At 38.4% G+C, this 26,266-nt stretch overlaps 1 protein-coding gene across 16 annotated transcripts in view; it reads left to right on the top strand.

Moving 5' to 3' along the window:
* Window positions 1–26,266, top strand: part of PTPRM (protein tyrosine phosphatase receptor type M) — an 808,815-nt gene that overhangs the window by 133,436 nt on the left and 649,113 nt on the right. The window contains exon 1 of one of the 16 annotated variants that reach the window (XM_074340340.2): window positions 768–865. The exons of the other annotated variants lie outside the window; for them this stretch is intronic. Within the exon in view, the coding sequence (XP_074196441.1) occupies window positions 769–865 (97 nt within the window). The 5' untranslated portion in view covers window position 768. Of the gene's footprint in view, window positions 1–767; window positions 866–26,266 lie in introns of those variants that run through there. 16 annotated transcript variants of the gene reach the window in all.

Genomic DNA, 26,266 nt, shown 5'->3' with positions numbered 1-26,266 from the left:
CCTTGGAAAACATTTGCTTTGAATTTGATCAGTTGTGGACAGTGAATAGTAGAAAGCATAGGGAACTCCTTTCTACAACAGTGTTAAATATAAGGAGAAGGAACAGGCTCTCAGAAGGTATTCATGAAAGATTGCAGTTCTTTTATAGAATTTGGTAAGTTTATAAAGGTCAGGATAAATATATTTACAATAGATTTTTTTTTAATTGAGGTTAAAAAATAAACCCTCAAGGAAAGGAAACAGCAACAGTGCTTTATTGAAGGCTGAGAACAGCCCTTATGCTGTTTTTCCTAAGCATCATCTTATTTTATCCTGACAGTAGCCCTGGGCTGGAGAGATAGTTGTTATGCCCATTTTGCAGAGGAGGAAGCAGAGGCTTCGAAAGCTTGGGCAACTTGACTCGAGTGATGTAACTGCTACCAGGTGAGAGAGGGGTTTGTACCCAGGTCAGCCTCACTCTGGAGGCTGCTGCTCTCTCTAACCTCCCCTTATATCAATGGGGAGTCAGAGCTCATTCTGTTAGTAAAATCTCTTAATAAGACATACAGACCAAAAAGGAGTCCCAGGTCTTTTGAGTTATTCTTGATAGAAAAAAGTAATTTTTAAATGTCAGACTGGTTTCGATAATACTTTGCCCCTTTTGTTGTTGGTTCTGTTTACATGAGTGCAAGGAAGCCTGGGGCATGGGTTCCCTTTGGCCAGTGCAGAGAGATGGTCTGCCACGCCGTGACTCGTGCTGCCACAGCTTGTGCCAGGCAGTGGCACTTCATGCTGAGATGGGACGTGCCGCGGCTGTTGGGGTGGGAACTCTGCCTTGTAGTTGCATCTGAACATTCTGACTGCTTTGAGCAACACGTGCTATTCAGTAAGTTTACAGCAATTTACTTGACCTTTCTGTGTATTATCATGCAATTTGAAGCTTTAAAAATGCCCTTGTCTGTCTTTGACGAATAGTTGTTTATTTTCGACTTACTTGGTATTTCTTGTTTAAATTTCATCTATCTCAGAGGGCTTTTTTTATAGAATTAGCTGTTCTGACTCTTGGCTTCTGGAAAGTTAATAGGAATAGAGGTGTTTGGTGCCAAGCTGTTTATTAAGGCAGTTCTAGTGGTCTGGCCCACAATTTGTGGCTAACCTCTTAAAAATGCACTCGTCACTTTATACCTTCAGTGAAGCAAATGGGTTTTGACAGGAATATTGACATTGTTCTCATAATGGTTTGAAGATAAGCGGGTAAAAAATGTTGCTTAAGTCTTTGATGTAAAATTAGTTGTTATAAAAGTTCTTTACTCAGTGCCTCGATGACACTGGCAGCATTATTAATATTCTAATGTCAGCAATCATTTGATATCAGTTTAATCATTTGACTGGTTACTGTTGACTTTTTAGCATGATCATTTAAACATCCCAAAAGACTGGGTTGATTATTCCTCACCAAGTAGATTCATTTTAATGTCAAGAAAATTGCATCACTTGTAACATCAGATATGCCTTTTCAGGGATTTTTCTTTAAATCAAATCATAACTTATTGTTCTGACACTCAGTGATAGATCTATTTTGACTTCTTTTGTTTCTTAATAGGATTACAGAAAAGTCTTTGCAAATTACGTGTTCGGAAAATGAAAACATTCACGTGTTTTTCTGATTCTAACAACACTGTTAAAAGTTTAGCACACAACACCTCATTTATAATTTTCCTAGAAAAAGGTTTCCAGAGTAGATTTCTTTTAATATATGGTCTGTTGTTATCTGTACCACAGATAATTGTTTGAACCAGATTTGTCGTTTTTCTTGCATGTTTTGAAATAGGACTGTGTAAATATTTCATTAACTGTAGAGGTGCAAATGCACCCTATAAGAATCATTGAAGAAAACTTGTAATGGCATCTCTGTTTTCGTAGTTACCAGTCCTCGCTGGTCTTCATATTGCTGGGCCTCTGTTTATGCACGTGTCTGTGCAGAGCCCGTTCATGGGGCTGCCTTTTCTGTGCAGCCTTTGTGTTTGCAGATGCTCCGTGGAAGCACAGACAAGGAATTGTGACACCAGTATTTCATTCTTAAAGCCGAATGATGGCAGGCATAATTACTGAGACTAACATCTGGAGTGGTTTATTAAAGGGAAAGCTGCCAAGTTTGTTAGCATATACCAAACAGCATTATCCATATGTGCCATTTTATCACTATTCAGTGTCGGGGTGTGTTAGTGTGAAGGGAAATGAATACAATCCAGCAAAGGATCACTGCTGACACGTCTTTCCAGAGCTGACTTTTGTTTAGCTCGATGGAGTGATTTGGTAGAGATTTTCAAGACCATGAACTCACCCATCTGGAGGGTTTCTAGATAGACAGGCACCTGATTATTTGGTCTTGCCAGAATTAAAATGTACCCTTCATTAAGGTCCTGCTGAGTTCTTCTTTTTTTAATGTTCTCCAAATCCTAGGTAGAATTAAAAGACTATTACTAACTAATAAAAAGATTGAGATAGTGAGAGCCTACTGTGTGTTCAGTTTTACTGAAGACTTGTGACACACGTGAGGAATTTAATAGGGATCTTATCTAGCAGTGTGATAAGAGAGTACTGGGGTGTGATTACCAGATATCGGAGATTAGTACCCAATTACTGTCACTCTTCTCCTTAGCTGACAGCTCTATAGTTGAATAAAGGGTATTAGGTCAGCAGATTCGTCCTTACCAAAATACAAGAGTTTCAATTCTTATAAATACTGTAGTTCTAATAGCGTCTCGATTCAGTTTACTGAAATAATAATCTAGACGGGCTGCCCGGACCTGGCATGGTAACTGTTGCCCTCCTTAGGCAGGACCAGACGGTAGCAGCCTGTCTGCATTCTGTACCTGGGAGTGGAAAGACAAGAGGTAGATCTTCAGAATTGTGCTTGGGTAGTTTTGGATGGAATGGGGAAAAAAAGTGGTCGCCAGAGATGCATGTGGCTTCTCCTCTGTGCCAATTACTGCCAGGAGTGAAGACTGGCAATAAGGAAGCACATTGCCCTCCTTCAGTTCTGTTGTAATCTCGGTGACTGATTGTGTTAATAAATAATATCTGCACATGGTTCATGAGTTGTATGGTGGAGGTACATGCAAGTACAGAGGGAACACTGTGGGAGACACGAGTTGTTTAATGTGTTCGTTGGATAAATTGAAGTTGTCTACACAAAAATCTCATCACTTCCCCTTGAAACCATGACAGTGAACTGCCCCCCAAACTCCCAGGCTGTCTGCTGTTCCCTCAGCCTATGCGGTTACGCCCTTTACAGAGTTTGAATTGCTGTCAAGCCCCTCTTCCCACTTGAGTCCGGCTGCCTCTGCTCTCACTTTCTCACTGACCGTCTCCTCCAGCACCCATGGCTGCAGCGTCACTCATGGTCACGGCAGCCCCTTCATACCTGGGCCTTTGAATTTGGTTCTAACTGGTCTTTTGCTTTCAGTCTCCCTTTGCTCTAGGCCATCTGCCATTCTGCTATCATTCGTGAGTGCTCACATCACCCCTTACGTGAAGCCCCCACTTCCTGGGAAGACCCCTGTGACCATCTGCCATTCCTTTTACATTCTCACAACAGGCCTTTGATGTTTACCCTTCTGTGACTTGCCCACTGCCTTTCCTTCCACCTGGAGGGCTCTTTCCTCTTTGTCTGATGAATTTCTAGTTAGCCTTCAAAATGCAGGCCAAGGTTTCACATTTTAGCTTTTAGGTGACAGGTCCTCCTTCTTCAGAGTCGAGTGCATCTTCCATACACCAGGGATGCACGTATCATGTCACATTTCAACTTTCTGTGTCCCATGCTATTCTGTGAGCTTCTCCAGGATAGGGATTTGCCTCATTCAGCCTCACACGTTGTAGGTGCACAGCCAGTGTTTGTAGAGTAAATGCATGGCTGAGGTGCTAATTGAACTTGCCCTTGAAGGAGGAATATTTGTTGAGTGGTTAATATGCAATCTCCGTAAGACAAACTTAGTAAGATCCCTTACTTTTAAAAATATGTTTTAGCGGAATACACTTCCTGCAAATAGATTGGAAGCAGGCCACGGATGAACCCTGGAGAGAGAGATGGGATGTTTGCCACTATTGTGTTCCTGCAAAATTACAACTCTCTGTCTTAAATGCATGCTGTTTAAAAAAGTCAGTTACCCAACAGTGTCAATCTAAAGCTTTTTACCTATTCTTGGATATTTGCTTTGTTTGATTTCTAGACAGTCTTATTTCTGAATTCTTATTTTACAGTTTTAGAATGCATCGATCGTCAATGCCTTAGTGGTTCCCATGCACATGCATACACGAACATACATACATACATACATACATGTGTGTATATGTAAGGATACATAGTTAGCAAAATCATCTACAAATATTTTCATGTTTCTAAATTGTATGTAACTATAGCAGGAGAAGGTTGCTAAGATCATATGGGCTTAGCCGGGTGTGACCCTGAAGGCAGAAGTGCACTGTCAGTAAATATGCACAATTAAAGAGACACTAAGTTAGGACTCACAGCCTGTGGTAATTGGGGCATAAGAAATGGTGGGCATTTTGCAATACCCAACAATGGCATCTTTTCTGCCTTCCTTCCTTCCTTGCTTCCTACACCTTCATTTCCCTTCGCCCCTCCTCCCCTGCTCGCTCCTCTGCTCCTGCCTGCCAGTGGTCCCTCCCTGCATATTGCTTATTGCTCCCTAGTAAGATGATAGCTGAGGAGACTCTGGGTAAGCAGGCAAGTCTGACCAGAAGCGAGGCTGCTCCACAGTCTGGCGTGCAGGAGGACGTCAGGAGGCTCGCTTACTGGCTGCTTGTGGACATTTGGATCGATAGTTGTGGGATGTAGGGATGTCTCCAGAGAAACCAGAGCACCAAGGCAGATGTCTACCACCGGAGTTTTGTTCTTGGAGTAGGTTGGTGGAAGGGCGTTGATTAGCATTTTTTGGATTAACAGTGAATTTGAACATCAGCTAAACTTTTATTGTTCTTTTGTATTCCTTCTTTCTAATGTATTTTGCCCATTTTCTATGTGGCTGCTTTGATTTAGTAACAGAGAGAATGTTAGGATTCCCTACAAAAGAACTCATTATTTGATGCATCCCTTGTAGCCATGAGGAGCTAGTTACATGACGTGGCTGGAGCAAGATGTTGCCTGGAATGGTTGAGAATAAAACAGGGATTTTTGAATTTTCTAAATATCCTGCTTTGTTGATGTTCAGGAGTCAGCTGTAGAGCTCGAGGTGGAAAATAGTTCATATTCTGTCTTTCCTGCTTAGACTTCTACATAGAAATATATTTTGTAATGCTTCACAAAATGTGTCCCATAGTCTCTGTGTTAACTATGGTTTAGACAGGAAAACAGAGAAAGTGGTGTGCATACTTAGTAGGAAAACCTAAAACTCCTTCTGGCTTTACCGCTAACTGGACATGTGGCTTGGAAAATCACTTAACCTCCTCGAGTTCAATTTTTTCTCTATTATGTGAGAAGGTTGAATTTATTAGTGGGTGATCTTCAAAGTCCTTGCGACTACAATATTCTATTTGTGTGTTCAGACATAATGATCCCAAAAGTTAATACCCTATCTATTGACTTTTCCCAGTATTCTATCAAAAATTACTTTAGCACTAGAATATTGCAGAATATGCTATTTAAAAGTGTTTTTTGATTATTTATACCCAAATGCTTTGTTCAGCTCTTGAGCTGGTTTTCAGAAAGCATACAGTAACATTTTTAAATCAAATAAATATCTGGACTGTAGAAATATAAATTAAATAGGGGATTAAGAATATATATTTTTGGTAGTATATCCAACTTCTACAATATCATATTGAGAGCCTTAATTGTAACCAAATAATGCATTCCAATCTATATTTAACTATACATCAACTCAGTGGACAATTCATAAAGAGTATAATTAACAGCTAGTAAAACCTTTGCAAAAATGAATCAGCTTTTAACTTCATATTAAATTATTGTTTTCTAAAAGACTGAAAACTATAATCAACTTCTTTCTGTGTAATTTGCTATAGATTACTACTTTAAGAGAATAACATCCTTTGTTAAAAGGCTTTTCTATTATTGGCTTACAGTGTCCCCTCGTCCCACTGAATTAAAGCTTTCAACCTGCTGTTAAATGCCCTGAGTTTTTCACCTGAACATTTTTATAATGAGAGCATAATGAATGTTGAAACTGGTATAGATTATTTAAAATAGGCTTAGATTAGCTCTCTATGGATGCCTTTGACCTCCAGAGAGAGAAGAGAAACAAGTTCCTTACCACAGAGATGGAATTTTTATCAAATACACTAAAGCTTAAATTATGCAGGTGAAGTCTGTAGCCTTTCACTGAGAGTTTTTATTTCTTGGGTCCACTTATTAGATGAGCAAGTGTGAATACTCTGACAGTGAAAGTTTGCATTTTTATGTCCATTGCATATTATAAACACTAGTAAACAATAAAATAATCTGTTCTATAGAATAATTAGGAACTTAAAATTGCTCATTTATGCATTGATCAAAAATAATACTAAACTTTATATGTTAACATTCTGTAGCTAGAATGTTAAAAAAAAAATGCAGCCAGGGTTCTTACCTTCACAGAGTTTATGGGCTTATGGTCAAAACCTTTACTGAGATTCTCTTTATAGATGCTGAGAGGGTCTTTAATAAAATTCAGCACCTATGCCTGACTTAAAAAAAAAAACACCAAAAAACACTCAGCAAAATAGGAATTGGTGAACAATTCTTAAACATTACCTAAAATATTTAAATTATACAAATAAGGTCAGCATCTCATTTAATATTGAAATATGAGAAGCATTTCCACCAGCCCCCAAACAAGGCAATAATGTTTAACTTTATGTTGGAGGTGTTAACCAATGAAATCAGACAAGGAAAGATAATTAGAGTGGTAAGAATTGTACAAGTGGCAGTGAAACTATCTCTGCTGGTGATACCTGGAAAATTCAAAAGGATCGATGAGAAAACTGACACAATAAAAGTAAGGTACAGGATATAAAATGAAGTTACAAAAATCAAACATTAACTATCAGTAATTAAAATGGAAGAGAACATCCTATTTATGGCAATAACAGCAAGAAAATAAAATACTTGGAAATAAAATTAATATATGTACCAAATCTGTGTAAGAAAACTTCTAATACTTTCCTAGAAGGTCCAAAAGTAGACTTGAACAAATGGATGATCATAACCTCTTCTTGGCTAGGATGACTCAACATCATAAAGATGACATTTATCTTCAAGTTAATATATTTAATGCAACCAGAAAAGTGACACGTTTTTATTTTGAGCTTGGAAATTTTATTCTAATGCTCATATAGAAAATAAGCATGCAAGAATATCTAGGAACACATGAGAAGAGAAGCATCATAGGGGATTTTCTTTTTCTGATATTCACACTCTAGATGCTCAGTGATGACATAGTGCGATGCTAACGTACCAGTTGGCCACTGGGGGAAAAAATCCAAAAGTAGACTCAAGCATGCATGGAAATTCGGTATAATGAAAGTGGATTTTCAAATCAGTGGAAAAAGATAGACTTAAAAAAAATAGTAGTAGACTTTATTTTGTTTTATTTCTAATGGTGGTAAAATACACATAACATAAATTTTACCATCTTAATTTTTTAGGTATACAGTTTAGTAATGTTAAGTACTTTTGTTTGCATTGTTGAACAGCCAATCTCTAGAAGTCTTCATCTTGCAAAACTGAATCAATATACGCATTAAGTAACAGCTCCTTATCTCTCACCCCTACTCCCCTAGCCCCTTGGCAACTATGATTCTACTTCCTGTCTCTATGAATTTGAATACAATAGGTACCTCATATAAGTGGAATCATACAGTATTTGTCCTTTTATCTTTGGCCTACTTCACTTGCATAATGTCTTCAAGGTTCATCCATGTGTAGCATGTATCGGAATTTCCTTCCTTTTTAAGGCTGAATAATATTCTATTGTATGTATATGCCACAGTTTGTTTATCCACTCATCCATCACTTGGCTTGCTTCCACCTGTTGGTCGGTTGTGAATAATGCTGCAATGGACACGGGTGAAAAATATCTCTTTGAGACCTTGATTTCAGTTTTTGAGAGCATACACCTAGAAATGGAATTACTGAATCATGGTAATTCTATTTTTATTTTTTTGAGGACTCACCATACTGTTTCCCACAGCAGCTGTATCATTTTACATTTCAACCAACACTGGTTCTGATTTCTCTACCTTGTCACCGATACTTGCTACTTTTTTTTTTAAGTGTAGGCATTGTAATGGGCATGAGGTGACAGATATCCCACTGTGGTTTTCATGTGCATTTTCCTGATGATTAGTGATGTTGAGCATGTTTTCATGTGCTGATTGGCCATTTGTATATTTTCCTTGGAGAAATGTCTATTCAAGTTGTTTAATCAGGTTGGTTTTTTTTATTGTTGCGTTTTAGGAGCTCCATACATATTCTGTATATTAACCCTTGTCAGATTTATGATTTGAAAATGTTTTCTTACCTATTGTGGGTTGATTTTTCACTCTGTTGATTGTGTCTTGATCCACAGAAGTTTTAAATTTTGAATTAGTTCAGTTTATCTATTTGTTTTTTCTTTTGTTGCCTGTGCTTTTTGTGTCATTTCCAAGAAATCATTGACAAATCCAAACTCATGAAGTTTTCCCCTATTTTTTTTTTAGGAGTTTTATAGTTTAGCTTTTATGTTTATGTCCTTGATTCTGTTTTTTATTTTTTTAATTTTATTGGGGAATATTGGGGAGCAGTGTGTTTCTCCACGGCCCATCAGCTCCAAGCTAATGTCCTTTAATCTAGTTGTGGAGGGTGCAGCTAACTGGCCCATGTGGGAATCGAACCGGCAACCCTGTTGTTCAGAGCTTGCGCTCTAACCAACTGAGCCATCAGGCTGCCCCTCTTTGATTCATTTTGACTTAATTTATGTGTACGGTTTAAGATAAGGGTCCAACTTCATTCACTTTTGCATGTGGATGTACAGTTTTTCTAATACTATTTGTTGAAAAAACTGTCCTCATTGAATGGCCTTGACACCATTGTTGAAAATTATTTAACAATGTTCGTGAAAGTTTATTTCTGGGCTGTTTTTTCTGTTCCATTATGCTGTATTTATTCTAGTTACATACTGTTTTAATTTAACATTATTTTTTGAGTAGTTTTAAGTTTATAGAAAAAATAAGCAAAACTTATACAGTTTTCATGTACTCTTTCTCCCCCCAATTTCCCCTATTTTTAACATCTTTAGTGTGGTGCATTTATTGCAACCAACAAGCCAATATTGATAGATTACTATTAATTTAAGTTCAGAGTTCTACTGGTTTTGACAAATGTATAATCACATGTGTCCACCATTACAGTATCATATAAAGAAACAGTTTCTTTGCCCTAAAATCCCCTGAGCTCCCCTTGTTTATCCCTTCCTTTCCCTCTTCTTGAACTTCTGGCAACCAGATTTTTTGTTGTTATTGTCTCCATAGTTTTGCCTTTTCCAGAATGCCATCTAGTTAGAATCAAATGGTAGGCAGCCATTTCCAAGTGACTTGTTTCACTTTGCATGTATTTAAGGTTTTTCATGTCTTTTGGGGATTTGATAATGCATTTCTTTTTATTGGAATAGATAGACATTTAATAAGTGGTAGTGTTATAATTGGAGGATCACTTGGAAAATATAAAATAGGATTCATACTTCACTTCATACACCAAAACAAATTTCAAATGGGTCAGAGAGCTAACTTCGGGGGGTGGGGGAGAAAAATCAAGGAAATAAATGAAGCCAGACAAATACTAAAATAAAACATGGGGGAATTCACTTATAAATTGCATATATGGAAACTCTTTCTAGGCTCATAATCCAGATGGGATAAAAATAAAAAAAAATATTGACAAATTTGTCTTTAACAGTATAAAAAATATAAAGAAATAAATTTGTTTTTATGACAATAACATCATAAGCAAAATGAAAAGAGAAATAATACCCTGAGAAAAAATACTTGCAACATGTCAGAAATAAAGGGATAGGCTTTCTAATATTAACAAGTTCTTAAAAATTAAAGACCAAAAATCTCAGGAGAAAAAAACAGATAAAAGACATAAATAGATAGTTCATGTCAATGGTTATGGAAATGGTTCTTAGACCTATGTGAAGATATTTAAGTTCGCTCACAGTAAGATAAATGCAAATTAAAACTACCTGCACCAAAATACCATTTGTCACCAAATAGATCGGCAAAAAATCAAAAGTTAGACATACTCTATTGGCAAAGATGAGGCGAAGCAGCCCCTCACATTGCTGAGGTGAAGCAGCCCCTCACATTGCTGAGGTGAAGCAGCCCCTCACATTGCTGAGGTGAAGCAGCCCCTCACATTGCTGAGGTGAAGCAGCCCCTCACATTGCTGAGGTGAAACAGGCCCTCACATCTTGCTGGCAAGATGACCCCTTGCCCTGTGGAGAGCGACTTGGCAAAGTCTATGAAAATCACCTTAGCTGGCTCTGTACATGCCCTTCACCTCTCCTTTTCAGTGTTCTCTGGGATTTCCTCTCTCTAAAACCTTTGAAGTTTCCTCTGCCCACCTGCATGGCAGACTGAAAATGCCTGGAAATTAGCATTATCTGGGAGAAGCTCTCAACCAATGAGTCTTGAGCATTAATGTAATTCCTCAGATGGAATAATTTTGAGGCCTGTCGTTTGTACCATTTCCTAGTGTTTCCCTTCAGGATTTAGCTCCTGTTTCCACTAGGGCAGCAGGCTCAATGGAGCACCCTTTCTTGGCTGCATTTTCTTCTCCTATCACCAGTGCTCCCTGTATTTCTCAAAGAAACACTTGTATTTGCTTCCTGTACACAAGATGTGCTTCTGAAGAAACCAAACTGAGACTGTGTTACATGCAGTTAGCTGTGGACCCAGCAATCCCAGGTCTAGGCGTTTACCTTGAAAATGCATCTCTCCAAAAGAGGAAACAACGTATAGTCAGGGTTACTCATTGTGGCATTATTTTCAATAGCAAAATGGGATGACATGAAATGCTCAACCCTAGCAGACTGGCTGAGGGAATGATAGTGTGTCATTTTTGTTCTTTTTAAAAAACAGTTTTATTGATATATAATCCATATGCCATACAATTTACTTACTTAAAGTGTGCAATTCAGCGTTTTTTGGTATATCCAGATGGTTGTACAACCATTACTACAATCTAATTTTGGAGTATTTTCATTATTCACCAAAGAAATCCTATACCTATTAGCAGTTAATCCCTGTTTCCACCTCCTAACCCCAGTCCTAAGAACTACTAATCTGCTTTCTGTCTCTATAGATTTACTTATTCTCAACATTTCATATAAATGGAATCATATAATACTTGGCCTTTTGTGTCTGGCTTCTTTCACATGACATATGTTTTCAAGGTTCATCCATGTTGTAGCCTGTGTTGGTACTTCAGTCCTTCTTATGGATTAACAATATTCTACTGTGTTGATAGACCGCATTTTATATACTCATTTATCAGTTACTGGACAGCTGAGTTGTTCCCCCTTTTGGTTATTTATGAATAACATTGCTATGAACATTTGCGTACAAGATTTTATGTGGATTTTTTTTCTCTTAGTAATACACACACACGTGTGTGTGTGTGTTTGTATATACACACACATACCTAGGAGTGCAATTCCTGGGTCATATGGTAATTATTTTTGTGTTTTTGAGGAACTGCCAAACTTTTCCAAAGAAGCTATACCATTTGCATTCCCACTAGCATTGTAAAATGGTTCCAATTTCTCCACATCCTTGACAATTCTTGTTATTGTCTATCCTAATGGGTGTGAAGCAGTATTCACTATGGATTTGAGTTGTATTTCCCTAATGACTAATGATGTTGAGTATCTTCTCATATACTTTGTGGCCATTTGTAATCTTTTGGGAATTGTTTCTTTAGATCTTTTGCCCATTTTTAATTGAGTTATTTATTTCTTATTGAGTTTTAAGAGTTCTTTATGTATTCTGATTATAAGTCTCTTATCAGATAAATGATTTGAAAATATTATCTCTTATTCTGACAGTTGTTGAGAGTATCATTTTATTTTTTAATTGTTTAGCCCTCATAGCCCTTCAGATATTTAAGGATTACTAATCTATTATTTGCACAGTGCTGAGAAGATACTGGTACTTGCTTGGTACCTAGGTATTCAGTAGAGGTTTATGCGTAAGTGAATTATGTATCTTTACCTCACTTCTCAGTCTGCAAATCACACTAAATATACTTTGTTCCTTAGGTGAGTCTCATATTGTGTCATCTCTTAATCTCTTACTAAGGGTGGGGATAGCCATTCTCTGGAAATCTGCTGACTTGCCATTGTGCTTTACTGAAGAGTGATGCTCTAACCTGGATCTAATGCAGCATCACTAGAATGAGTACACTGGGGCCATCACCTCCTTTAACTTGACATATTTTTCAATTTGCTCAGTATAAGGTTTCATGACTTTTTAATGCAACTCTTATTGTTTTCAAATAAATTGTAATATTCTATCTCGGAATAACAGATCTAAGTAACATAAATCTGTGCCTTTAGTTTAAGAAGAATCTGTACATATGTGAAGAATAGAGGATGTTAGTCTTGACTGCAGTTTATATGAAAAGACCTGGGTGTTTCACTTAACTCATTATATATAATTTATTAGTAGGACAAAGTGGGTTTTTTTTCCCCATTTTGTTTTGTTTTTGTTGTTTGGGGTTTCTTGGTGGTTTTATTTTTAATGCAGAACTTCTTATCAGTTAAAGCAGTGAAACAATGGAATGGGTGATTTGAAAAGTACTGACTTGCCTGTCATTCATATTATGTAAGTAGAGGGTGGATGAACACTGGTCAGGGATATGGTAGAAAGGATGCTGGACTGGAGAGGATAATGGACTGAGTAACTCTTAAGACCAGCCTCTTTCTTCTCTAATTCTATTATAGATGTCAAAGATACTTACGAGAAAGGCCAGTTCTTTCTGTGTTTGCATGCATCCTGAGATTATATTTTCAATTTAGTTTTTCATTGGAACTTTTAACTTGAATAGATTGCTTTTATTCTTTACTAAATTATTTGGGCTTGTAAGGAAAATATGTGGTCTTTAATATTAATCCTTCACGAATTTAAGTGTATGCTCAGATAAATTTTTGCTTAGCTGTGTATTCTCGCTATTTTTTGGTCAAGTTTCACAGCTGTATTTTGTAAAGTCTTTTGAGAGACATCCAAGTAGCTGATTTTTTGTATGTGTATGTGACAAGCCAATGGCTTGTCAAATTTGAATTTATGTTGGAAAGCTGTTTTGCAGACACAGAAGTGCAGAGAAACAGCCAAATTACCATTTCTCCCAAATTTGGATGTGGGCAAGTATGTCTTTGGCTTTTTTATTTCTAGATAACTTGAGAATGGATAAATAGGTTTTCCTGTGTGCTGTGTTAAACATTTATAATTTTGCAGCAAATTCAAATGTGAGAAATTCAACCGCAAAGAATTATGTTAAGTGGTTGACAAATATCCACTACTTAGGATCATCTCCTGTGTGTGCCGGGTGTGTTACAAATGTTATCTCATATAACCCCCCCACATAGCACTGTAGGCATTACAATCATTTCTCTGTTATAGGCACGAATCGAGGGCATCAGAGTTTAGGTAATTTGATCAAGGTCACAGCATTAGTAAGTATGAATAAATTTGGCATTAGAACCCAAGTCTTCTTAGTGTCTCTAGTCGCAAGCCTTTTCTTTTAAGGCTTCTCTCAGTTCTTCTAGTTTCAGTATATGTGCTGCCGAAGTGAGCACGAGTTCTTCTAGTTTCAATTCTTTGGTACCATGCTATGAGATGATACTTAACATTCCGATATTTTGATATTTAAGAATATTACTTCGGATTCATATTACAGTATTTCAGTATGTTTAATTATTCTGGTTAATCATGACTATATGAAATCCCAAATGACAGCATTTATTTATTTTAGTTGATAAAAACAGGAATAATTTATCTGTGTCCTGGACTATTTATGAATCCCACCTCAATTTAAATATATATTCATAGATTAAAAAATACTGAAGGAGCAACAAGAAACTATTAATCATTTTTAAAGTTGATTTCCTTCCAAATTTCTGTGTGAGCTATTTCTGAATGACATACCTTAACCTTTGTTATACATCAGAGAAATGGAAAAATGGCTTACCATTTTTTTCCAGAGGATTTTGCAAGGATGCTTGTGTATCTCTGATTCAGTGCACACAAATGAAATGGATGATTTCAGGAAAAAGTATAGAATTATGCTCTAGACAGGTCCCTGCGTGGAATATTATCTCTCTCCCCATTTTTCCCTTTATTCTTTAATTTTCTGCTCCGAGTGGAACTTCTGTTATATTTTAAAAAAAGCTTTTATGTTGTAGTAAGGCTAAAAGAAAAACAAACAGTGAAAGCCATTCAAAAGAATATAGTCAAGGCCGAGTTCATGTCAGAAGAAGCTGTAGCATTCACTGAAGTATAGCAATTAACAGTGGTCTTGGGGCTCTGAGTTTTTCTTTTTATACTGTTTGTTTTAAAACCATTCTTAGATGTTTCTTCCTTACTGTCCCAAAGTATGCATTTGAGTTTATTACTTACATTATTATCCTTATTAGCTACTTTGATGTGTTAAACCTCTAACTTCAAGGATTTTTAAAACCTCCAATTCTATAGAACCATATAAGTCTAACCTAATTGAAATCATTGTCTCATTTTTCTCTTAGTGACAATGAATTTAAATCAACCTTTTTAGGCATTCTGTGTTTTTGAAGTTTTCTCTGGTGCATGAATGAAATTTATATACTCTAACTTTATATACCATGAATGAAAACTACATACTCTAAAGATACTTTAATGCTTATATGAAATACCTTCCAAGTGTCAAATAGTTATGGAAAAATTCTGCTTTGACCCTTGTTTATCATGTTCGAAATCTACCTGTACCATTGTCTATAGGTTCTGTAGGTGTGTTGGGTCCCAGTATCACACATGTTTGGCTTATATAATAAGACCTGCTTTGGAAGAACCATGATGGACTTTTGTAAATGCATGTGGTCTGTAGTATTATGCTGAAACACATAACTTTAAAGAATCTTTACTCCCACGTTTTTGAGAATATGTCACCATAGGATGATTGATGCTGAAAACGTGCCATGTCACGTGCACTTGGTCTCTGTTGGGCACTTAAAACCTGTTTATTTAGAAATGTGATACATAAATTATTTTCTTAGCTGTTTGAGTATTTAATTGCCAGTCAGTTTCAGTGTAGTTACTACATTAGCCCTGTCCACTACCAAGTTATACATTTGTTTCATTGGGTGGCAGAAAAGTGTCTCTAGTACCTTAAACCACGCATAATTAGAAACATAAACAAATTTAATATACACAGACTAAACAAACACCTGTATTGTTACTTAAAATCCAAATGATTGTTTTTTTAATTATCTATAGTTTAGCTGTTTTGTATTACTCTTCGTTCAAATTTAGACCAGATAATTGAAAGTCATTTATCTGTGACTGTATTACAGGAAGCAGGAAACATGATGTGTAAAATTTCTGTACTTTATACTAAATTCTTTCCCTAAAACCAAATGATTATGGAGCCAGAAGCATTGTTTTTCCCTTGGGGTCGGAGGAGAAGGTTGCTTAGGAAGCTTACTTAGAAATCCCAAGTGCTGCAAACTTGTGGAAACAGTTTTGCTTCACTGACATGTTGATTGCAGTTCGCATCACATACAATACTGAGGGACTGATTCTGTGAGGTTGCTGCTTTCCCCTTTATCATAATTGTGGACTGTCACACTGTCTGCTGGAGACAGATTTAAACAGTTGTTGATTGGAAGCTCTCCATAAAAGCAGGGAGTTCAAACACAGGCTCTGCCTGAAAATTCAGCAGTGACCATCATTCATCTATCATAATTTAACAAATGGAAAAGATCAAGACAGCCTGCCATCCATCATATCTATTTTACTGTACTCCAGAGTGAATTAAATTGTATTTAACAACTTCTGTCTTAGAGCATTTACACTCTAAAAGGGAGTACCACTTTTTTTCATCAAGATTTTGCATTCTGTTTATCAATTTGAGTTTTTAAAGTTTGTTCCAAAACATTCAATATTTAATGAATTCTTTTCAAAGTCTTTATGGTTCTTAATTTCCCCAAATTTTGTTTTTAACAATAACAATGAATATCAATTCTAGTAATAGAAATGGATCTTAGTAAGCAATGGCATAAAATAGTAGCTTAATATAAGTGTTCTGAATTGAAATAAGCTTGGTTGGCATTGAAAGTGTTAGGTTGGAGCCCATAAAGGTTTATCATTTTAGGACCACAGAAGCCTAGAGTTAGAAGAGCAGCTAAAGATCTCATCCAGTCCCATCAGTAGTTTACATCTAAGAAAACTGGGCCCTAAGAAGTTAAGGACTGTCACAAAAGGTCATCTAGATTTTCTGCAGTACAGTAGTGTGCCCTTATTCAGTTTCTCTTTCAGCGATTGACCTCGTTCAAACTATTAAATGGAAAATTACAGAAATAAACAATTTGTAAGTTTTAATTGCACACCGTTCTGAGTAGCGTGACAAAATCTCACTGTCCCACTCCATGTCCCTGCCCAGGACATTAGCCATTCCTTTGTCCTGCTTCTCTACACCATAAGCTCCCCGTCCGTTCATCACTTAGCTGTCTAGGTTATCAAATTGACGGTGGCCATATCGCAGTGTTTGTGTTCAAGTAACACTTATCTAACGTAATGGCACCAAAGTGCAAAAGTAGTGACGCTGGCAATTTGGACCCGCCAAAGAGAAGCCATAAAGTGCCTCCTTTAAGTGAAAAAGTGAAAAGTCTCGACTTAATAGGGAAAGAAAAAAATTGTATGCCAAGGTTGCTAAGATCTGCGGTAAGAACGAATCTTCTATCTGTGAAATTGTGAAGAAGGAAAAAATCTGTGCTAGTTTTGCTGTTGCACTTCAAACTGCAAAAGTTATGACTACAGTGCATAGGTGCTTAGTTAGGCTGGAAAAGGCATTAAATTTGTGGGTGGAAGACATGGACAGAAAATGTGTTTCCATGGAAGGCATCCTGGCTTGCCAGAAAGCATGGAGCCTGTGTGAAGACTTCAGCAAGGGACCCCTGAAATGAGTGACACCAAACCCTTTATTGCAAGTAAGAGATGGTTTGCAGTGAGATATTTTGAGAAAGAGAGGCTACATCCACATAACTTTTATTATAGTATATTGTAACTATGTTTTATTATTTTTGTTATTCGCTGTGCCTAAATTTATAAACTAAACTTTATCATAGGTATGCATGAATAGGAAAAAACAAAGTACATATAGGGTTTGGTACTGTCCATGGTTTCAGGTGTCCACTGAGGGTCTTGGAATGTATCCCCTGTGGATTGGGGTGGCAGGGTGGGGCTGGGGGAGCTACTATTATGCTAGGATAATAATGTAGGCTTCCTGACTCCCAGAAAATAGCTTTTCTTTTCATCCCCATTTTATTTTATTTTATTTATCTATTTTTTAAAGATTTTATTGGGGGAGGGAAACAGGACTTTATTGGGGAATAGTGTGTACTTTCAGGACTTTTCCAAGTCAACTTGTTGTCCTTTCAATCTTAGTTGTGGAGGGCACAGCTCAGCTCCAGGTCCAGTTGCTGTTGTTAGCAGGGGGTGCAGCCCACCGTCCCTTGTGGGAGTCGAGGAGTTGAACTGGCAACCTTGTGGTTGAGAGGACGTGCTCCAACCACCTGAGCCATCCGGCCACCCGGGAGCTGAGCGGCAGCTCATTGACTTCACTCTAGTTGCGGAGGGCGCAGCTCGCTGGCCCATGTGGGAATCGAACCGGCAGCCCCATTGCCCAGAGCTCACGCTCTAACCAACTGAGCCATCGTCTGTCTGCCCCTCATCCCCATTTTATATCTGTACATACTGAATTTGCATGGATTCTGTGATCCTCAAGTCTTATCAGTATCTTTGATGATTTAAAGGGAACGGGAAGGATGATCATGGTGAGAAACAGTATAACTGATTCTTAAAACTTGGTACTGTCAATTTTGAGTTAGAGAGGAAGTATGTGAGATAAGGTAAGGGAAAGGAGATTGCCCCCAGTTCTTGCTTCTCTCTAGCTTACTTAACACTTGGTAAGCTGGTGAAAAATTTGTTCATGAATTTTGCTACGTGTTGCCCTCTTGGATAGTTTCTACATCTGCAGAGGTAAAGTCCAAATAGTTAAGTTTTCTTTTTGAAAAGCAAGAAAATCCAATAAGAAAATATTTTCTATCATTTTGATGGAAATATTGGTATAAAATGTTACGTGTTAGTTAGGATTATTTCAGCCCACAGGATGATGTAAGCAAGTCGAATTTTATTTTTTCTTTCAAGAAAAGGAGTACAGGAATAAGTAGACCAGGATTGGTGTGGCAGGCTCCTTCTTTCTTTCTTCTTCTACCAGCCTAATGTGAATCTGAAGGCTAAAGATGAACGCTCTTGCTCCAGCCCTCATGTTCTAATTCCAGCTGCCATGAAGGAGTGAGTGATGAAGAGAAGCAGGGAGCGGGGCAATGGCTAGTGTGATCTGGCTTGTAAGGCGGTTTCTGGAGACAGCCACAGAATACGTGCATTTACATTTCATGTTCATTGGTCAGCATTTAGTTATGAGAACACTTTGCTTTTATGCTGCAAGGAAGACTAGAAAATGTGGACTGAATTTGGAAAATTTGGTTTATATTCTGGGACAAGGAGTCCAGCTAAATTGGAATTGCATTACTATATTTGATTTTAATCAATTACAGTACTTGAAATTTGAAGGTTTAGTCTGCCATTTTTTTTACTGGCTCAAATTCAGAGTGCCATGTGGAGACTTTGTCATTTGTGTCCTATAGCGCCATTAAAGATGCGACTTACCCATCTTGTCCATCTCACATTCTCTCTGTCCAGTTCTTGTTTGAAGTCAATGTAGTCTCCTTTGACCAGCCCTAGAACCTTCTGTCAAGGTTCTGTGTTGATAGAACCTTGAGCACCTGTATTTTTCAGCTGTCCTTTATGTCTGTTTCTTGAAATGAATGGTACAGTTCAGTGAACTCAGACTCTGGGAAGGATTTCTAGGCCCATGTTCTCCCACTGTTAATAGCCCATCACTAAATAGACTTGCGCACACAAGATACAGACAGAGCTGCTGATACGGAGGAAGGATCTTATTGAGGCTTTGATTTGTTGTAAAGTGTATCTTCAGGCTTCTTTCCTCCCTAACCAGACCCTTGGTTCCTCTTCCTGTCTGTTCACGCATGCATCACCTTCCAAGGGCACTTCTGGCTTCTGTGGTAACCTTAACCTTGCTGTACCCTTGACAGAGGAGGTTCAGTGCAGCTCAGACCAGTAGGGACCATTGCTTCTTTAATCGGTCTAATCTTCAGAAACTCCTAGGGAACACATGCACATTGTGGATTCTTGGGTCCCATACCTGAACCACTGAATCAGAATCTCTGGGTGTAAAGCTTGTGGGTTGGTTTCCAACAAGCTTTTCCAGGGCATCTAGCTTTCTGCTGTATTTAGGAACCTTTGTGCTACAGTGCAGTATTTGATATAACGACCCCTCCTCCACATACACACCAAACACAAACAAACAAACAAAAACCTGTCTACACTTCTAACATTTCACACCTATGAAGGGCTCAAAACTCCCAATCTTACGTTCCTCACCTACGTGCAAAGCCAAATGAGGCCCAGTCCAGCTTTGTAGTAATCTTACCGAAGCCTTTTCCGAGCCAGTGTGTCAGTGGGCCCAGGGGACAAGTGATTAGTATTAATTTCAAACACCATGGAGAAGGACAGAGGCCAGGCTCCCCGAATCTGTATGTGTCCAGGCAGTGTGCTTTGGGGAGGGGATTGGAAAGGTTTCCTAGGAAAAGGAGGAATGGGGTATGCAAAGATGGTGCCGAATAGATGCAGTGCATTTGCCCACGTTCTGTGATATTTTAGCTTTAAATTAGGTGTTGGCTTATCTAATAAATCTGCAATATCTTTATATAATTGTGATTTCCTGTATGCCTAAGAGTTTAATTTTATAAAGAATATCATGTAATCCGGTGAACAGATAAAAAATGGGGCAGGCAAATCTGGTTCTAGTGGAGTTGATATTTAAAATTTATTAGAATTGTAGTTCCTTTCTTAAGAAGGATTGTAGACTACAGGTAGATCTCTTATATATGTTAATTAGAAAGGGGGAGAACAATGGTATGGAATTTCACTAATGCTTGAAAAAGCCTTATTGGCATTAGTGTTCTAGGAGGTATTATGACATTGTTCAAGTTCAGTTAGAATTAGTCTGGTAGCCCCATTGGCCTGCTGGGGGAAAAAAACCTTTAATTCTCTGAAGCGTGATTGTTCCAAATTCATTAGGACAAAAATTACCTGTCTTCCTCTGGGTATTTATTTTTGCTTCCACTCTGGCTGTCTGAGCTGCAGTACCCTTTTATAGCACAGACACCTAATGTTTCATGGCAAGGGACACGGACTCAAAGGGGAGGGACAAGTGACATGAGTGAGTGAAGCAGGCCTGGTATAAGAGGGGCTGCCGCTGCTCAGGTCCAGGTGGGAATATGGGCCTAGCTTTACCAGATCTTCTGAGTTTTCATAAAAGCCCCAAGTCTGGAATTTTTACATTGAAATTTCCTGACACCTTTCCACTGCCAGTAGTTGAAATGAAATAAAATACAGATCATTGGGTGTTCAACACTATGTGAGCCAAATGAGGCCAGACTATGGCCTTCAGGCTGCCCCTTGCCTGGATCTCCGCTCTGTGGTGTATAAGGTTTGGTGTGACCTCACAGATGCGACAAAACTCCACCTCTCATAGTGAACCAGGGTGCATCTGCTGATTAGAATGTTAGCACTGAGGCTGGGGGTCTGTGCCAGCCCCTTGTCTGCCAGCCTGTCCACCCCAGCTCCTCTGCCTGGCCCCCATCCCAAGCACCCTTTGGGCCACTGTGGACCCATACCCTGACAGGGACATGGCATTCCAGGGGGATGGTGATGAGACACATCCACAGCTAAATACCTGGTACCCAACAGGCCCTCTGCTCCCCCAACCCCAGGCAATCGCTGATGGCTGGCCACTGGCCTGCCCCAGTGTTACTCTTGTATGGCCAGTCGTGGGCACTGTAGCTTCCCCAGTGACCACACTTAAAATATGTTGGGCTTCACTCTACCTTCTTCAATGCATGCTTCAAAAAATTGCTTTCTCAATATATTTTACCCTTTACTTAGAATGATCCTTTCCATGGACACATCGTTCTAATTTGTGTTTGTCTCTCTGTATTCACGATGCCTTTGTCTTGATTAGCGGACCGTTTTCCGTTTGCGTTCTCACTCTTCAACCGTATGGTTTAGATGCGAATGCACACAATTAGTATCTTGACGACTGACTAGATTTTCCTCATTTGTCTCTTATGCTGTTTTGCCCTGTTCTCCCTGTCATGCGTCTTGCATGTGTTACAGTCTAGCCGCACGGCACTTGTACCAATACTCTCACCCTGGCTGCAGTCCCCTTGTCTTTGCATATGCTACTTCCTCTGCTTAGAAAGTTCTCCTTGCTTCTCCCACCTACGCTGGTGTGGTCCAATCAACTTTGATTTTCTACAACTATAGGTAAAGCCTTCTTCCTTGAATTCTTAAAGGAAGATGCTCCATCTGAATGTCTTTTAAAGAATTTACTGCGTTATGTTGCCTGTCCTGTATTGACACTTAGGAGAAAAAGACTTTTCTCTCTTTTAAACTCTAAGGCTACACTGTCTGATACTGTAGCTGTTAGCCATATTTGGCTATTCAAATTTAAACAAATCAAAACTAAGTAAAATTGAAAATTTTGTTCTTCAGTCACACGACGTATTTCTCGTGCTCAAGAGCCACATGTGGCCGGCTGGTACAGTATTGGACAGTTCTGAATATTTACATCATCAGAGAAGGTTTTATAAAACTGGGCTGCTCTCAGGACTGTGAAGTCTTGGTTTTCTCCACCCCCTCCTTAGCTCCAAGCATGAAGCATCCTGTCTGTGGTTGTCCTGGGTTTGGCAGTGTAGGGGGGTGGTACGTGTGTAGACCGCGGTCTTTCTGGCTTTCTGATCTGGAGCATGGTGCAAATCTCTCTTAGCCTCCGTTTCTTCATTAGTAAGTGGGAGTGATCATTATATACATAATGCATGTACTGTTCTGAGTACAAAATGAGATGCTTCATGGATACTGCTTAGTGGGTATTCAGCAAATGTTCCTCGCAGACACTAAGTGTTCAGTGGGCATCACCTCGGAGAGCTCGTGCCTCCCCACCTTGGCTGCATCCAGGCTGCGACGAGGAGATCGACAGCCACTTGTGTCTGTAGCCCTAGGGTGGCACTCAGTTTCACTGAGGCAGAGAAGCCCGTTCTCCCAGCTGCCATGCTTGACATACTCCAGGAATGTGGGACAAAGATTTGTCATTGCCACTGAGCAGGGCACCCAGACCAGAGCATTTTAAAACATTGACAGCAAGGATTTTACTTTCCTATGCCCACTTTCCTTTGTGATTTTTAATAAAATGTTTTCTTTGTCAGTCACTTGTATTTTCAACCTTATGTTGAAAACACACAGGAATGGCTCTGTGTTTCCTGTATGGCTTCTGTGGAGCACTGAAGGTGGTCATTTTTGACAAAACTGTTATAACTCCTAATAAGTGGCTTGACCTTTAAGGCCGAGGAAACTAAATCTTAAGGGGTTTTCATCTCAGTAAGGTGCCTGTGCCTCTGATGAGATTGGTTTCATCTTTCAGGGTTCTATTTTGAAAGAAACCAAGAATTCCTTCAGTTTAAATGAAACCTTATCCATGGCTTAGCCTCTACAGATGCAGGGGAAATCAGCCTTTTTGTCCTCTAATTGCTTTCATCAGTTCTCTAAGGCAGCAGCCAAATTACAGATCCCAGGGGAGGAAGTTCTCCTGCAGGGAAGTTCCTGTTTACAGGAATGGTTGTGCACCCATTTGTCAAGAGCAGTTGTTATTCTGATATGCCACCATTTATTCCTCCCAGTTCTATAAAAAAACATGGCATCTTTTAGAACCTAATTACCTACCATTAACACATTGTTCTCCACTGAAGTTTCCTAGAGTTTGAAGGAAGACATGATATGGGTGTGTGGGAAGTGATGGGTAGATAACCTTAAATATCAAAACTAAAGTAATCCTACGTATAATTTTAACTTCCCATTTAAATATATATATATTTTTATATTAGTTTCAGGTATAGAACATCGTGATTAGACATTTACGTCACTTACAAAGTGATCACCCCATAAGTCTAGTACCTATCTAACACTACACATAGTTATCACAATACTATTCACTCTATTTCCTATGCTGTACTTTACATCCTTGTGACTGTTTTTATAACTGGTAATTTGTACATCTTAATCCCTTCTTCCTTTTCACTCATCCTCTGGCCCTCCTTCCATTAGGCGGCCATCAGTTTGTTCTCTGTATCTATGGGTTTGTAGGGACAGAGTCCCAGAGAGCAGTTTCCAGGCTCTCGGCCTCACGTGGAAAGGTGCTGGCTCGGTTATTAGGTGGCCATCAGCTGTAATCAGATGGCCATCTGCTGTTACTGGTAGCCATTAGCCACTGATATAACTGCCATGGCTACGCTTGGGGGTGGGTTGGTTGGCAGAGAAGCGGATGGTGGATTGTGGCTAGCAAGTGCGTTAGCAAGTGGATTGTGGATTGCGGACAGTGTTGATCCTACTTCCTGTGTGTCATTCGGCTGCCAGTGAGAGTGGGGTGCAGGAAGACCCCCTGTTGGGGTACTGGCGGATGTTTGCTTTTGTGTCTGGACCAGCCGCCATTGAGAATATAGTGTTATGACTCCCCTACCTATGGCTCCGTGGGTGTTCCTTTTTGGCCTCACCATGTCCTGCGTTCTTATGTGGGGAGCGGGAGCTGAGACCCTGCATGACACACGTATAAATGAAATCATATAGTATTTGTCTTTCTCTATCTGACTTATTTCACTTAGCATAATAATCCTCTAGGTCCATCCGTATTGTTGGAAATGGTAAAATTTCATTCTTTTTTATGGTGAGTAATATTTCATTGTATATATGTCCCACATCTTCTTTATCCAATTGTCTATTGATGGATACTTAGGTTGCTTCCATATCTTGGCTCTTGTTTTAAGTTGCAGTGAGTGAAAAAATACATTGGCTGTTTCTAACAACTTAAAACATTCCAACACAGAATTTTCAATACATGGATGCAGAACTGGGCTTTTAATTTTTTTTCTTATAGAACGTAGAGGCTCCTGAGATTTTCTCAGTCTAATTGTGCAAAATAGTTGAGTCACTGGATTTTTGCTATTCAGTGATGTGTCTTTCTATTCATCATTTCCTCCATTCACCCAATTATCTATTTATCATTCAACTTAAGGTATTGTACTAAGAAATTAGGTGGATAAAAAGGTGTCTACTTGAGAAATGTAGTTTTGTCTTTTTGAAGAACTTTTTGGTTTAGAGGAGACCGTGGGATTTGTGTGGCAGATCACAGTTCAGGCGCTGAACAAGACTCTGAAGCGTACTTGAATCCTGAAGGCGGAAGGGAGAGAAATAGCCAGAAGTAGATTATGGTAAGCCTAAATGTACAGAATTGTTAATAATTTCTCTTGGAAGTAGACATTTAACTTGAAAATTTGAAATTAAATTGCACTGGTTTATATAGGAGAGAATTTGTCCATGACATGGGTACCATTCACAATGGCTCCATGTGCTTTTCCTGATTTAATTCTGATAACAGAAGCCAGTGATGATAGTCCCATTGGAGTGATGAGAAAAGAGAGGTGCAAGAATATTAAATAGCATGTCCAGGTGTCACCTAACTAGAAGCATTCAGGTTGGAATTTAATATTAGAGTCCAGGCTTAAGCTTTAAGTTGTTCCGAGTAGGGAAAAAAAGGGCCCAAATATCCAATTTTGTGTTGCCACCTTGTGTGCCCACTGATTGTCACTTAACTTTTCTTTGCCTAATTTTTATCACCTACAACAATGGGGATTGTAATACCTGTCTTACCAAATTTAGTACACTGTGTGAGGATGTCATAGAATAATGCATGTAAAAATGTTTGGTGCCGTGTATCATGTTATGTAAGTGAAAGTTAATATTCTTATACTTATTCCATCACATTTTTAAATGGAATATTACACCACAGTCAAAGGAATTCTTCTGTCCTAGCTAATGTCAGTGAGTCATCAGTTTGTTCCCAAGTGTTTACATGGTGCTTGATTACTGTGGAATACCAGAGTGCTAGAGACATAGACAATTACTTTACAAGTTTTGAATAAGTTTTGAAAAGCATATAGAAGCATTGTGACTAGTACCCAATGTAGTGGGCAAATACTCTCCTATAATACTACATTCTTAAAATAAAAAGGGAAAGACTGGTTAAAACCGGGTATTTTTACAAACTAGACAAAACGTGTAATTCCTGCTTTATTTAGAAGTAGACATATGGCTTTACCACTATAGGACATTACCATTATAGGGTAATGTCAGTGAATTTTATCTTGAAATATTGGACATTGAATATTGAATATTTTGGCAATAAAACGAAAAGGGGGAATTTACATGTAGTAGAAATCATTCCTTACATGTGTTTTCGTTTGCAAACTGCTTTATAGAAACCTATGCTCTTCTTCAAAATTATAGATTGAGAATATCCATAGAAGCTTTCAATATTAATAATACTGTTGTTTACATAGAAGCAGGAATACATTATTCAGCAACTCTTATTCTGGGCTTAGTGTGTACTTATCTGAGAAGCTTCATGAGTGTTTTGAAATAACTGTAAAACTCATCAAACAAATGGCAGTGATTACCATGAAATCAGGCTTCTGACTTAGATTTTCCTGCAATTAGTGGGAAAGCATCACACTTGGTTTTATGTTGTTTAGATTGACTGGGGAAATCCTTTTTAAAGCCTAAACCAGACTATATATTTTCAAGAATTACTCAGTAGAGCTTCTTTTAAAAGCCTTGTGAAAAATAAGTAAAATCAGGTTTGAAAAAATTACACCAGGTTTGTCTGCAGATTTGGTGCTGAAAACGCCACAGTGTGAACATCACATCGTGCTGCAAAAGAATAATTAGTGTATTTGTTTTCCTACAAGTTGTAAAAGCACAATAATTACTCAGAATGAATATTGAA

Source organism: Rhinolophus sinicus, chromosome 4 (genome assembly GCF_057876585.1).
Source record: "Rhinolophus sinicus isolate RSI-liver-muscle chromosome 4, RSI-T2T, whole genome shotgun sequence".
Classification (NCBI taxonomy): domain Eukaryota; kingdom Metazoa; phylum Chordata; class Mammalia; order Chiroptera; family Rhinolophidae; genus Rhinolophus; species Rhinolophus sinicus.
This window is presented reverse-complemented; position numbering and strand designations above follow the sequence as displayed.